At 47.9% G+C, this 14,949-nt stretch overlaps 1 protein-coding gene across 1 annotated transcript in view; it reads right to left on the reverse strand.

Moving 5' to 3' along the window:
• Positions 1–14,949, reverse strand: part of tenm4 (teneurin transmembrane protein 4) — a 107,784-nt gene that overhangs the window by 37,477 nt on the left and 55,358 nt on the right. The window contains exons 11-16 of the mRNA XM_053423116.1: positions 13,427–13,573; positions 12,369–12,585; positions 7,449–7,568; positions 3,454–3,715; positions 1,887–2,154; positions 1,648–1,791 (exon numbers count right to left, since the gene is read on the reverse strand). Of these exons, the coding sequence (XP_053279091.1) occupies positions 1,648–1,791; positions 1,887–2,154; positions 3,454–3,715; positions 7,449–7,568; positions 12,369–12,585; positions 13,427–13,573 (1,158 nt within the window). The remainder of the gene's footprint in view (positions 1–1,647; positions 1,792–1,886; positions 2,155–3,453; positions 3,716–7,448; positions 7,569–12,368; positions 12,586–13,426; positions 13,574–14,949) is intronic.

Raw genomic sequence — 14,949 nt, forward strand, 5'->3', positions numbered from 1 at the left:
CACTGATTCTGCAGGTTTCTTCTGTTCAAATGCACATGAGATGTCAATTTAACAGAGAAACACTTCTCTGTGTGTGCAGCTCTGCCAACTCAGGCCACGAAAGCTGCTCCGAGTGACTCACGTTTGCATATAGAGGTGAAACACAGGCACAGACCAAAAAGCCCTCGGCACGAGTGGAGTCTCTCGGAGCTGGAAAATTACCACACAGGCTCAGAGAAATTGACTTTCCTCGAGTAAAAAATTGCATCTCGCCCTCTTTTCTACCTCCGCCGGATTTGTGCAGCGGCAAAAATAGGCAGCATGAGTGCGGCTCGCGTGCAGGAGTCAAGCTCACACCCACAGATGCACACACACACACACACACACACACAAGCACACACACACACTTTGCTTCCATTAGCGTTGCCAATCTTCTCTTGGAGAGATTTCAGATATGCAAATGTAAAGATGTTCCTGCTGCCCAGTCGATGTAATCATATTTGAAATAGAGCATCTGCATGTGTTTCTGCTCCTGATGGTTCTCGCCGACCTGAGTTTCTTTGAGCAGCAAAACATTTGGTCCATCGGAAAGGATCAGCCAAGCGTCCCCTTCCCGGGACATGATTTAATCTTAGGGTCCGCTGCTGCTGCTGCTGCTGCTGCGAGGAGCAGACTGGTGGCAATTAAATTAGGGAAGATTCTAAAAAATGCTGGGCATGTACCCGACACTGAGGTGCCACAGGGTGGAGGGGCTGGAGGAAGCAGGGGCGGAGGCGGAGGAGGTGATGCGGGGGCAAGTCGCTGCTCCCTCCTTCCTCCCGGACAGCACACATTCAGACTCAGCAGGTTTTAGTGCGATGGATCAAAGTGCCACCGTCCCGAGCACTTTTCATGTAAGTAGGCCTCATCTCCTCTGATGAGCCCCTCACAGACCCCCCCCCCCCCCCCCCCCTCCTGCCTTTCAGGAGTAATTCGCTGGCAATAAGAAAATAGATCCCACCCCCCCCACCTTAAAAAACGGACAGCGGTAATAAAAGAAGTGAGACCTATCTGAGGGGGGAAAAGACCCAGAATGCTATTGACAGGGGGGGGACAATTCAATGTTGCACTAAAAGCATCACACAAAGGCTCGGCGTGGACATGGGGGTACTTAGGTGCACTCTGGGCCACATTCTGGATCATAAGTGTAAAATGTGACAGGGAGCAGCCAACTTAAGGAGTGCAGTGCAAAAAACTGGGGCCATCTTAAACTTAACTTAAGTAAAAAGGTCATAGTTAAATTATGTATTTATTTTAAATGAAGCTAAAATTGAATAATTGTCCTTATATCTGTAATTTTCACTAAATTACTAAAGGTCACCTTTACTGTTTCATAAAGAAAAGTGCAAACCAGCATCACCACAGACCCGTGCTCCAGTTACTATAAAAAGAAATCTGCATTGTGCTGAGACAAATTCTTAGAAGCTTCCTACATTAACTAGACCTGCACGGAGAACAGGTGTATTTACGTCTCTGTGATAGTTTAAAACATTTTTTAACAATGGAAGATATAATGTGCTGATTGTTGAGATTTCTTGCAGTTCATAATTATCCTCTGGGGACTGTGTTTTGATGAATGAGAGGCCGAGCATGGGGAATTTAAAAACAGAGGATTAGGCGCTGACTCACCACTCTGGATATTTAAAGCATGGTGCTTGTCTATGGTCCAGCCTCCCAGTTTGGAGGCTGTGAGTTCGTATCCCTGTAGAACAGCCGTCCTCTTCTCCCAAAGGATAAGATCAGGACAGGACTCGTACTCGAAACCCACAGATACTGGGAGGAGAGAATAAAAAACAAAAAACCAGCATTAGTGAACTCTGTGTGTAAACTAAGCATTATTGTGTATATTCGATTTACACTCTACTCACCGAAGGCTTCAGACAGGCCGTAGACCTTCTGGCTGTAGACGTCAGCCTTGTCCCACACAAAGTAGTACGAGAGGTTGGGGGCTGCGGGAAACCACTTTCTGAACAGCCGGCCCTCCACGGCCACCATGAGGTGAACCTTCATCAGGTTGAAAGGGATGCTGGAGTGGCTGAGGGTCACTCTCAGGATGGACTTGTAACCTGGGGTCCTGCTGCTTAAATAGCCCAGTTTCATATCTGATCCTGGAATAGGCACTTCCTCCTGCAGCGACTGCGGACACACAACAAAACAACAAAATGCTTATTGACGACAGAAAGAGAAAGACACAAATCGTTAGCCGGCCGCGCTGTAAATGCTAAACTGATTAGAAACTTATTGTCTGCAGGGTTTGTGTCTGCGTTAAAAAGTGATAAGTCATCTTTTCTTCAGGCAGATTGTCAATTTGTCATTTCTCTGGTCAGCGGCCACTCTCACCTTGGTCAGATATTTTTTCGCAGCCTCATCTCAAGCTGAATATTTGGACCCGAGGGGAATTACAAAATATCAATCGGACGACAATTACACTCAAGTGCGATGACGGATTTCGTCATTATGTACTCCAGTGAGTATTTTTCATAATTGACTGAATAATACCAGGTCCTTCATTAGGACAATAGCCTTTCCCCACAATCCATATGACAAAGGCATCACAAGAGCTCCCCCCCTCCCCCCCGGGCTCAGGGATTTTATAGCGCGATATTATTAAAAGTTAATTTGGATATTTCAGCTGAGGTCAGACCTGCGACCTCTCGAGGAGGCAGGAGTAGGTCAGGATCAAGGGTCGACTGAGCAGCTCTGGTTGACCAACTCTGCTCTGCTCTATTTAAGTCACCTCTGGTCGCTCATCTCCACGGAGCGACAAGAGGACGACAATTAAAACAACTACGCACAGACTCACTGGGCGTCACGTGCAATCTGCTTCCTCTCATCAGAGCTCAAGGAAAAGACGAGGCTGCTATAAATAGAGCGGACTCCATAACTAAATCCACTGATATGCCATAAATCTTATGAAGCAAACTGGGAGACAAAGTAATTAGGGAAGGGCACAGAGACGCCTGCTAGACCCGGTGCAGCCACAGGCCCATGCAGGTGTGTTCTGGCCGCAACAAGACAAATTACATGAAGTCAATTTGGACAGATATCAAAAATATATATATATACAGTCAATATAAAAAACACAAATCCTTTCAATTTGGCACACGCACGCTTTTAACCTGGGGGCTAACAACCCTGGAGAAATTAAAAAACGTCCAGTCGGTTTTCTGCCGTGGAGGTAATCATCATCACTCTGCGGCCGGACGGTAAAACGTACACGGTGGATTGTCCGAGTTCCACGAGACCAATTACACCAGAGAGATAAAATCACAGGACCGCCCTGAGCCGGAGTCACCATCACACTTGTGCTTGATGGATAGTCTCGGTGGTCTCTCCCAGATGTGCGGCATGAATCATTTTTTGGGAGGAGAGACCCGTGTGGATCACAAGCTGCAGTGGCAGAAGGTAAAGCAGGCTGGGGGGGGGGGGAATCACCTGGATCTCGGGCACCACGGTCCCCCGCTCGGCGCAGGAGCCGGCGAAGGCGGTGAGCGCGGCCGGCGACACCACGGGGCTCGGCCGGGTGAAGCCGCTGATGTCGCAGCTCGGGATGTCGTTCTCCTCGTGCCGCATCACGATGGTGTCCATCACGAAGAAGCGGCCCCACGGCAGCCAGAGCGTGTGCTCCTGGGTGATGAATGGAGCGCGCTCAAAGTGCAGGGCGATGGCGACGCCCCCGTTGGTCACCAAGTCAAAACTGGAACACAGACATGGAGAATGTCAGCGAGGATGAATGTTAATAAATATATTTGAAACACACAAAGCAAACAATGCGTGTAACACAGTAAAATGGAAAAAAACAACAATTTGCAGGGAATTTAATGGGTAATTTTCTAATTAAGTGTTGTTAGAGCATATCAAAGAGTCATAAAGTCTCATTTTGATAAATGGGGGGGTTGAAAAAAAGATGGAGTTTCATTGTTCAGCATTATCTTTCAGGCACACACAGGCGGAAAAAATGCAACTGGATGATTGATCACAATCTAATAAGCACATCTCTTAATTAGCGCTATAATCAGTATATCTTATTTGAAGTACAGTAAACGCATGAGCTCAGATATGACTGTTTCACTTCTCTGTGTGTGTGTGTGTGTGTGTGAGTGTGAGTGTGATTCACTGCTCCTGTGCTCACATTTATATGTGGGAGAGAAAGAGATTTGTGCTGCAGGATGGAAGCAGCCGCCACCTCTCTATCGATCTCTGAGACGAAGGCTGTCCACTCTTACATCAGTCTAAAAGCCCTGCAATGCAATCCCATCTACTGTTGCATTAAGGGCCCTCTGCCTCTGCACTGACCTGAGTGGGTCTCGGCAAAAACAGGCTGAGCTCGGGCGATTTCATCACCTCTAACTGCTGCACGGTGACAACGCCGCGCCGGCACCTGCACCGGACTTCTGCAGCGCTTGTCACTTCTCTTTAAGAGCCAATTAGCCACGGGTCACCGGGGGGGGGGGCTCGGGGGACGGGGCCTTATCCTCGCATGGGAAACATCCTTTACAGGTAAAGAAGCAGGTCCAAGTAATGGCCTCTAAACGGGGGGAAAAATCCCTCCTGGTTTAAGCTCCTATATAAAGAATCTGCTCAATCTAGCTTCCCTTGAGGGGGAACATCTGATTGGCTGTGGCGATAAACAACGGTTTGTTTCCGCCCTTGGTGTTTTGCCCTTGGCTCGGTGGGAGCGGAGTGAGTTGAACCGGCAGTGCGGGGGGGGGGGGGGGCTGTGGTGGTGACGGGGGGGGGGGTGCCCTTGTGCTGCCGCGATCCGTCAGCGAGCCGTGCAGCTGCAGCCGGTCAGCCCGGGTGACACCTGGCTGGCTCTGGCTATGCACGGCCAAAACACTTCTGGACAGATACCCATGGGCGGCGCGGGACCAGTCGATGGTGAGATTCACTGGTCGTTATCGATCGTGACAACAGCCTTAAGCCATGTGACAAAACTTATTAAGCTAACCTACAACAGCCTTGCCTGCTTGTGCCCTTGGGGAAATGCGTCGAGCTTGAAGAGTTAACCGCTGCCAGTGAACTTGGCATGCCTCATACAAATTATACACAATCACTCCGAGGCCAATGTGTGTTTATAATGAACTGGGCGGCATCGAGGACACAGCAGAGTTCGTGAGGATGAAAAGGAGCCTGCAGACCCTCAGGATGCAACGTGGTGGGCACTTCAGAGTGTGTGTGATTGAAATGGGTGAAATATCACGAGTACAAGAAGTGCAAATTCAAAATATTGAATCCCCTTATAAAACCAGACTTTCGTTTTATGTGGATCTGCACCAAATTACACACTCTCCCCTAAGTGTGCCTTATTTATTCAAACAAAATCCATGAATTATTCTCTGAGAAATCCAAGAATATGTGGGAAAACACACAATCTCACAATGTTAAAAGAATTCTTAGATCCGACCCCTGAACCGGATCCACACCTAAATGTAATGGGTTCTATTCCTGATCTACACCACGTCCCTCCATCATGTTTCATGGTTGATTTGTCCAGTAGCTTTTTTCGTAAACCTGTGATTTTACAGGCGAATAAACAAACGCAGATGAAAACATTACCTCCTCGGCGCTTGGAGGTAATTGTTGTTATTTTAAGGACGGATCCTTTTAAATCAAGTCATAGAGAGTAGGCCGGTGTGCTCCTATACATCACGGCTCCTATAGAGGTCCTCGCCTCACCTAATAATGCAATAAGCCGGACTCCATGTCACACTTTTACTCATTATTGGAGAAAAGCATAAAAGGGAACGGGTCTGTCTCGAAGCTCAGCCAGGCAGAAAATGGCTACACAGCTGTAAAGAAACTAAACTAACCTCTTTTGTTTAGGCCGGAAAAAGTTTTCTAGATAGTGGAAAAGGTAATTTAAAAAAGTAAGCCCTTAGACAATAAAGAACACATCATAAAAATGAGTTGAGACAGCTTTCCTATTTCTAAGTGGCTGAACAGGTGCATTTCTGATTTCACGCTGCACTGAGCGTGTTTACAGTGATTGCCGGGGAGTTGCAGGAGACTGGGCATGTTTACAGGGGGAACCTGGGAGATGGAGGAGTGTTTACACATATAGGCCGAAAGAGAAGAAAGAGTACTGAGCTCTGCAAAAAGGGGAAAAACGGACGGATGCATAATAAAAATGGGACATGCATAAATGGGAAAAAGGATGGAGATGAGGAAAGCCAGTGTGGTGGAAAGGACATGAGACCTGGGCTCAAGGAAAGGAGTAGCGGCCAGAAAGGAAAGGCTTAAGGGCTGATTAGAGGAGGAAGAGCGTGAAGGGATGGAGAGCGAGGAAGGTCAAGCTGATGAGGTGAAGATGAGAGATTTTTTTGGGGGGGGGGTGTAAAATCAGAAAGAAGAGGAGAGTGACAAGAAGACGGAGGCAGGAACGATCCAGATCAAACCGGCTGGCAGGAATGTGGGCCTTTAGGGTGAGGGTGTCTGATAAAGGTGTCGGGAGGAAGTGGGGCTCGGAGAGCAAGCACCGAATCCTGCTGTGCTGTGATCGGGGGGGGGGGGGGGGGGGGGGGCTTGGTTCTCCACAAAGCTTCTCTAACACCGGCCACTATGAGAGATACCGGGGGATTGTGTTGGTCCGCGCGTTGTGTGAGGAACTCGCGAGGAGCCGGAGCAGCTGGGAGGAAAAAAACCACACGGGCGACTTGTTCCCACGTGTGTTATTTTTAGAAAAAACTCTTCACGACAACAATTCATCTTTTTTCTCCAAACGGCTTCTCGTGGTAGCGCCATGAATCAAGCGGCACCGAGACAATGAGCTTATTGACAAGGTCAGAGGCTTCTCGCCGAGGCAGGAGATGTATGGATTCGTCTGAAGGAGATAGTGCTAATGATCCACGTCAATCAGGGCAGTCAGTAAGTGGTATTTTATGGATGCAGTTCAGATCAGTACATTTGGGTTAGGGGACCAAAAATATTGTCTGATTTCATAAGTGACGACAAAAGGAGGAGGATGCTCAGTGAATTAATCGCGTGTTTTAACTTAAATGTCGCGCTTAACTCTCTAAATCTGACATTGTCGAATACACAATGTCCATCTGCACTATGCCTCATAGCCCCAGTGAGGCGCTTTGAATCGGCATATTTTATGCTTTCCCCTCCCTTGTTGCTACTGAAGCAGAACTCATGAGTGCACCAGAAGGGCTTTGTTTGATTTCTCTGGGAATTGAGCCGAGAACTCCAAAATTGGACCAAATGAAAGCGCAAAGCAGATCAATGGCTGCACAGTTTGTTGTGGCAATTGTGTGGTTTCTTTTTCTATTTCTTCTCTCCGTGCCGCCATTAGAATTCCGAACAGCTAAACAACAGTCTGCAACAGTCGGACAATAATGTAAGCATCACTGCATCATCTCCGCAGCGCACGTTTAGGTTAGCAGTTAGTGTTTGTGTGTGTGTGTGTCTGTGTGTGTTGCTCTTACCTTCCATCCTGCCGGGTGATTGTGTAACCATAAGACGGGTTGTTGATGAAACTGATGTTGACTCCGACCAGCGGCGTTCCGTCCGAGGTCACCACTTGTCCACGGATGACACAAGCATGGCTGTTAGGGAGTGAATAAGGAGCCACACAGTTACAATGATGGACCACTTGAACCAATGCAAATACACAACAAATACACAAATCACTTCTCTAAACTACAGGGGGGTATTTGATTGCATAACACTTTTGTTTAGCTGGGTTTCTACAGTTATCTGCCCACCTGACATATGGTTAAAATATTAAAAACACATATCAGTAGCAGTTAGTTTGATATCTCATAACCAGAAAGTCCAAAAATACCATCGAGATGAATCAACACCACAAAAAAAATGGCGATCTCAGTTTTGACAAAGTGTAAATTGTTGAAGAGCAGGATCTTGGATGTCAGTGCATTGTAGAGGCACCAGTGATCCAATGCACAATGACATAACCATAACAGTATATGATTGCTTCCTTGCACTAACAGAAATCCACCAGTGGGAAACGGTGGTTGTTATCAAAAGGAAATTCTGCACACAATAAAAGCAGAGCGCTCCGACAGAATCAGAACACAATAACACCTCCCAGGTTCTCTCTCAGGGTGTCTCTATCCAGAACGGCAGGATAATGAGATAAGGAAGCTTTATTTTGCTTTTGCTCTAATTAAAAAAAAAAGAAAGAAGAAGGAGGAGGATTTATCTTTCCCATTACAGAATGCACGAGTGGGAAATAATAGGACTTGCTTGGCTGGTTATCAGGAACCTCCACAGATTTCCAGACTGACATGGAGTCTCCAGCAGCCGCATAAATTAGATCTGATCATCGGTCCCCGCCAATCAATAGAGGGACGTCATCCAAACTCAACTGCTGATCTCAGTGAAGTGATGAGACCAGACCTCTCTGTATCACGTCCCCCCCCGCTGAGCTCTGCCCTCGTCATTAGAGAGACCCGACTTACGCTCAGCCGCGGTTCTGTAGTCGTTTGCAAAAAAAAAAACTCGGTCCCCAAAACAAAATGCCTCGCTGCCACTTCTTCATTAGACCGGAGCTATTTTTAATACATTTGGGTTTTAAACACTGCCCCATACTGGAAACAATTAACACTGGCATGTTAGTAGCTGCCCTCAACATGTCCTTACCAGAGGCAAGATCATTCACCCCACACTACCCCGGTCCCCAGGAACCCAGTTTTATGTTAATTAGGGCGGGTCTCCTTCAGAGGACCTTGGCCGTCCACCACCACCAGCGAGGAGACACTGCTCTGAATCCTGGAGCTTATACCCAAAGATCCTTCTAGATTCATTTACATAGAATTACTACTAAAGCTAACCCAGCGTTAGCCTGGCTGTCGACGACTAATCATTCATGCCGGCAGTTTATTTTAGAGTCTTGTTTGAAGAGGCAATCATCCCCACTTTCTTCAGACGGAGCTGTGAGAGTGGAACTATCTCCTCGCTGCCTCTGTGAGCCACATGGGGAGATGATTCCTCGCCGTCAAGACAAATGATTTAAATATTGACATCAAACACAGCAGAGGGGGGAAAAAGCAGCAAAGGAACCATGAAGCGTTCCGTTACGGAGACTCCCCCCCCCCCCCTCATGTGTGAGATTTCACTCGTCCAGGACGCTTCATAAAGTCGAAAAAAAGGACAATATCTCCAACCTCCAGTTTCTCGTACATCATCCGCAGAGGGCAGAGTGAGGACATGCGGTGAAAGATAAACAGGTGAGGCCCCTGGACTCGGCAGGACACCGTCTCGGCTCTGGCTTCTTTTGAGGAGGAGTATTTTGGACGACAGGACTCAGTCCATAAAAAGTCTGGAGATGGATTTTGTCTCCGCTCCACTAACTCTGTGACATTAAGAACTTGCACCATTCGAAGACGCAGCTCTGAGCAAACTGTCGATGTCTCAACAGGACAAATTTCACTATCTGCTTTTTCTAAGTGCCGCTGTGAATCAAGGTTGCTGTCGGATAACGGTCTTTTGGAATTTGCGTGTTGAGAGGAGCCCGATTGATATTAACAGCAGTGACTCACTACTTCTTCTAATAATTAACCCCAAACCACAGATGTGTGCGTGTACAACCACTGGTTAACAAAACATAAATATCACAGACGTATGGCTGCAGTACAATATCAATTTGGAAACTTCCATTTCACCAGCACGAGGAATCAACACAGCTCCGTAGTATTTCAGACCAGATCCCAAAATATACGTTAGACTTAAGTATAGAGTACTTTGAATGAGCAGGGCTAATAAATGGTACCATCAGCGCAGAGGCAACAAAAACATCATTACCAATGCAAATGACTTGATTACAGGGTAAAGCCTGCTGCGGATACAACCCAGTCACTGCAGCAGCACAGTGTTGGAGGCAACAGAGGAGACACCAAGGTAAATTCTCAGCTCTCCAAATATATAACACTGATGAGGAAAAAACAAAACAAGAGATTTCCAGGCACTAACGGCCCTAATGCTAATAAAAGAGTTGTAAATAAAATGATAAAAGCGCAAGCCTGTAAATTAAGGGGCTGGCGTCTGCCTTGCTATTATAAGCCAGCTATCAATCTTCAGGTCAAATTGTTCCACGGACAAAATCCCTGTTTACTATTCTAGTCAGCGTCCACTGCCGGGGCCCGGGCAGCGTCTCGTGTTGTGTGTCACGCTGGAGAGTCGAGACATTCCATGCAGTGGCAGATGCTTTATTTAGTGGCACCTCTGCAGCTTTTTGTGGTGCGAAACATCAGGAATAGCACTCCAACATGTCTGCTAGCATGAGGAAGTGGTTAGTGGATCAATAGAGGGATGATCGGGTGACGTGGGGAGGGGGGCAGGCGTAACGGGAGGATGCCGAGGACCGGGGCCTGGAAGGCTCATCTTAAAGCCCAGAGCCCCCTCCTGCCACAACTGCTCATATCTGTCAGTGGGTGGGGAATGAATACCAGGCATGAATAATAGATCCCCACTGATATTTTTAGGTGAGCCCGGGCCCTCCAATCTTGCAGCTCATCTCTGGATTCTCCGATTTTTACTTATTTATGAACTGCATCTTCTCGTGAGAGAGACAAGAGTATTACTCAATCCCGTGCGCCTCTTCCCTCTGTCCGGTGGAGATCTGCAAAATGTTGAGTGGTTCTTGAAAATCCCGGGGATAAAAAAAAAAAATGTCAATGAGGGAAAATGTCACAATGTGTGTTACGAGTGGTTCTCCGAGGCGTCGGAGTGAAGCCCGTGTGAGGAGGCGGCAGGGAAATGTAAATCCACAGCGAGCGAGTGGATGTGTTGATTAGGATTTCTCACGTGTGTCACCTCTAACCTGATCATTCTGTATCTCTTAAGCTGCTTGAAGACACACACCAGTGTTTCCCTGATATTCTCCAGATGCACTTTATATACGACAACACAAAATGTCCCAATCAGTTGACACGGACATTCCCTGGAAATGTCAGAAAACGTCCCATTGAGTGTGAGTGGGCGTGATGGACGCACAACTGATGTATCTCAGGATCAAAGGAGAAGAGATACACGGATGAAAATGGCAACTTGAAAATAAACTGAGGTTGTTGTGACTGAGTCTGACCCACAGAATCTGCTGCTGCCTTCTTCATGTGTAAAAGACTAAATGTCAAACCAGGAGTTCACGTCTGAAACAAGCAAACTACGGCTTTAAAGCCCAACAGGCTGAATACAGACTGTTTCCAGGAGCTGAGACCGAACACACATTAGGTTTGGCAATCATCACACTATTCTCAACAAGCACCCGATAATCAAAAAGATGATTAAACCAGAGGAAATGACCCTGCTGGACCAGGGACACTTCTAAAAACAGATCTGTCCTTCACACACAAAGCAACAGTGACGTGTGAAACCTCCATTGTGAGGGAAGATGTAAGTGTGTAAGCCTCAAACAACATCTGCTTAGTTTGTGTGTTTTCTCTGCTGTATTTGTCATCGTTCTATAAGATTTTTACTCATTCCCGACTTTCCACTGTTTTGTTGTGATTGTTTTGTTTCGCAGTGAGAATAACGCGTCGAGATGAGAGAGATCCATAACCAAGTGAGATGCAAATAGGGTGACACGAGCCTCGCGAGCGATTAGAGATGAAAAGAGACGCAGACAAAGGGAAAGGGAAGGGGAATCGTACGGGACTCTGACAGCCATCCTGCCTGATAGGAAAGCGTCTCAGATTCCCGTGGCTGGGGTGTCGTGAGCTCTGCCTCTGGGAGTGGGCCTCAGATGGATTACAGTAAGAGTAATCACAATACATGGATATGAGATGCCTCGCTTGCCAGGGAATGCTCTTTTGCTTCTTTTTTTTGTTGCCACATTCTATGTTTGTCAATCATCATCTGTCCATCATCCTCGGAGCGGCGTGTGGAAACCAGTCCCTGCCCATCTCAGCCTCCATCGCCCACGGCTGCCTCCCTCACACAGACATTGTTGTTCCCGGGGTTGAAAAGAGCAAAACATTTTTACATCCACCTCGATGTCACTGCAATAAGCGTGGCTTTGTATTTACACTGGCCGACATAAATAAAAGAAAGCCGCCGATTGATATGTTGCTTGCACCTGAAAAGTCATTACCCGCGTGAGGGTTAGCCTCGGATGCAGATTCAAACTGCATCGCTGTGGAATCTAATGGAAATGAGCAGAGCCGCACAAAACTGTGTGTACAATCAAAGTCAAGCAGACCAGGGCGGTGGAATTCAAATGTGAAACGTATTGAATCCAGCAGCTGGTGGGAGTGAGTGAGGTCTCACTGGAAACCGATGCATGAAAGACCCGAGGAGGACGTAAAATTCTTTCGTCTGTCTGCAGAATGTCCCACTGTGCAGGGGGGGGGGGGTGTACTGGTGGGAGGGATGGACGGGTCACTCACTTGCCGTCGAAGGGGTTGGCCCCGGGGACGATGTGGGTGCTGTCCCGGCCCACGAGGAAGCGCACCCGCTCGTAGAAGCTCTGCAGGTTGTTCTGTGCCGAGGACATCTGTGTCTCCTGGATGATGTCCAGCGGGTCGGGGGAGCCCACGCACAGGGGGGTGGTGTGACAGGTGGACTGGAGACAGCAGTCCGGATCCATGCAGTCCACCAGGCCATCTGACAAGGTCAAACACACACACACACATTCTCTCGTTTAACAAATACCTGGACGCACACACACCTGGCAAGAGAAAACCAAGCACTTGTGTATCTGTGTCACGGGGATGTAACTACACGACCTCACGATCTAATCCTGGAGAACGTCCCAAAATCCAGCAGCGCTTTTTAATCTGTAATTTAGATGTTTCAATGCAGAGGGAGCTGATGTGCATGTTTCTTTGCCGAAGTGGGTCATCGGACTCCCTACTCTTTGCTTTCAGGGTCTATCTGGCCAGATGGGTGATAAAAATATACCCCGCTGTCAGGAGTCAGTCAAATCCCAAGCAGCGCCCAATCTCCGCCACTGAGAGCCGTGTGGTCCCCGCCCAGTGTCACTGGGAGACAAACAGCCTCTGCATGAATAAGGGATGCTAGCGCGTAGCTTAAGCCCAGAATGAGGTCTGGAAGAAAGGAAGTCACGTCTCCCACTTGGCCCCGAGAGTGGTGCGGCCCCCTGGCTGGCTGGCTGGCTATGTGTGTGTGTGAATGTGTGTGTGTGTGTTAGTGTGTGTGTGTGTGTGTGTGTTAGTGTGTGTGTGTCTGGCTCTGCTCGGGGCGAGTTAGAGGGCAGAGCCGGGACTTTCTCCCGGGGCCAGCGAATGCTCCGTGCTTCTTTACGCCTGCTAGTCTGTTTTTTAATAAAAACCCGATGTCCTGGTGACGGACTGGGAACCATTCCTCCTCCTCGCCCTGGAAGCATAACGCCGGTACAGTGCGGTCGACTCTATCGTCTAACTGTGTTCGAGTCCCTGCCGATGTTCAGCCGGTGTCAGAGAAAGGTAACGATTGTGATTTTTACCTCCATCGTTGTCCTTGACGTCACTGCAGGCCGTCTCCATTGAGGTGTCACAGCCAGTGCCCCTCCAGCCCAGCTGGCACACACAGTACCAGCCATTGTTACCCAGAGTGCACCTACCATTTCCATTGCATAAACCAGGGCAGCCCTCTGCGTGACAAAAAAAAAGGACAAAGACAGCGGTTGGCACAGAATATCAACCACAGCAGGTTTAATGGGACACAGATGAAAAACGGTTAATAGAATTCCAACAGTTAAAAAACGATGACAACAAAGCAGCTGCGTTGATGACAATGGATTGTTGCTTATATTTTCCTGGAGAAAGGCTAAAGTCATTTTAAGATTTTTAAAATGCGTGAGAGCGGCTCTAATGACCCTCGGCTGAAGTTGATTAATATCGTGCACCTTTTGTGAAGCTGCTCATATCCCTTTGCAGTAAAGAATCTGATAAGAGGGATCTTCTAAATCAATATTCACTCATTACAACGGCACATGGGCCTTATGCTACAGAAGCTGGGTAATGAGAGTGCTGGTGTATATGTGACGGCGTTCTCGCACATAATTGGATCCGATATTTTTATAGGATTTTCCAATGCGACCATCATTATGATCATAGAATTACCTCTGCTGCTGTCGTCGGCAGAAAAAACAAAGAAAGAAAACAGAATAGGCTGAAAACCAAACTGCATTAGTTATTGAAGAAAAAGATGTGTATCAGTACTCGCTCTCCGTTTTGATAAATCGTCTCCAGACTCTTGTTAGAAATCAATAAGATTATCCTACAGGGAAAGAGGGTGTTTTGTCGTTGAGAGAAGGAGAATGCAGAATATTAAAAAAAGTGGCTGAGCTCAGACGCATTATGCAGGAGAGGGAGGAAGGGAGTGGTAGTGGTGGTGGTGGGGGGGGGGCTTGGCTTGCACTCGCTGTGTTCCTGGGCATGTGACTCCAGGGAAGCTAAAAGCAGAATGGAGCAGAACGACAGGTGGAACATTCCTCTGCTTCTCTCCGGATAGGTCTTCACAAGGGCAGAGATCACAGGATTATCTCGCCCATTTTTTTTTTTTTCCGGGGCTGTTTGGAATTTATCTGGTACCCGTCGCCTCCCCCCCCCCCCTCCCAGCCGGGGGGGAGGAGGCCGAGGGGGAACGTCTCCCCCCCCCGATATCAAAACGCACGACTCTGTCACAGTTTGTGTTGTTAACAAGACGTCTGGATAGAGAGAGAACGCTAAGCTGACCCATTTTTATCAACTAGAGAAGAGCGGGGGCGGCCGTCTTGATGCTCTTACATCACACGGGGAGAACGGGGGAGCAAGAGGAGGAGGAGGAGGAGGAGGAGGAGGAGGAGGAGGAGGAGGAGGAGGAGGGAGGAGGAGGAGGAGGAGGAGGAGGAGGAGGAGGGAGGAGGAGAGATGGGTGCGGTGAATGGGAGACATTCATTAAAGTCACAGAGGAGGAAACAGTGATGAGAGAAAATGTATTCAGAGATAAAGGTATAGAATCAGCTCCAATAATAGACGGGTGTGT

This window comes from Pleuronectes platessa, chromosome 5, assembly GCF_947347685.1.
Source record: "Pleuronectes platessa chromosome 5, fPlePla1.1, whole genome shotgun sequence".
Lineage (NCBI taxonomy): Eukaryota > Metazoa > Chordata > Actinopteri > Pleuronectiformes > Pleuronectidae > Pleuronectes > Pleuronectes platessa.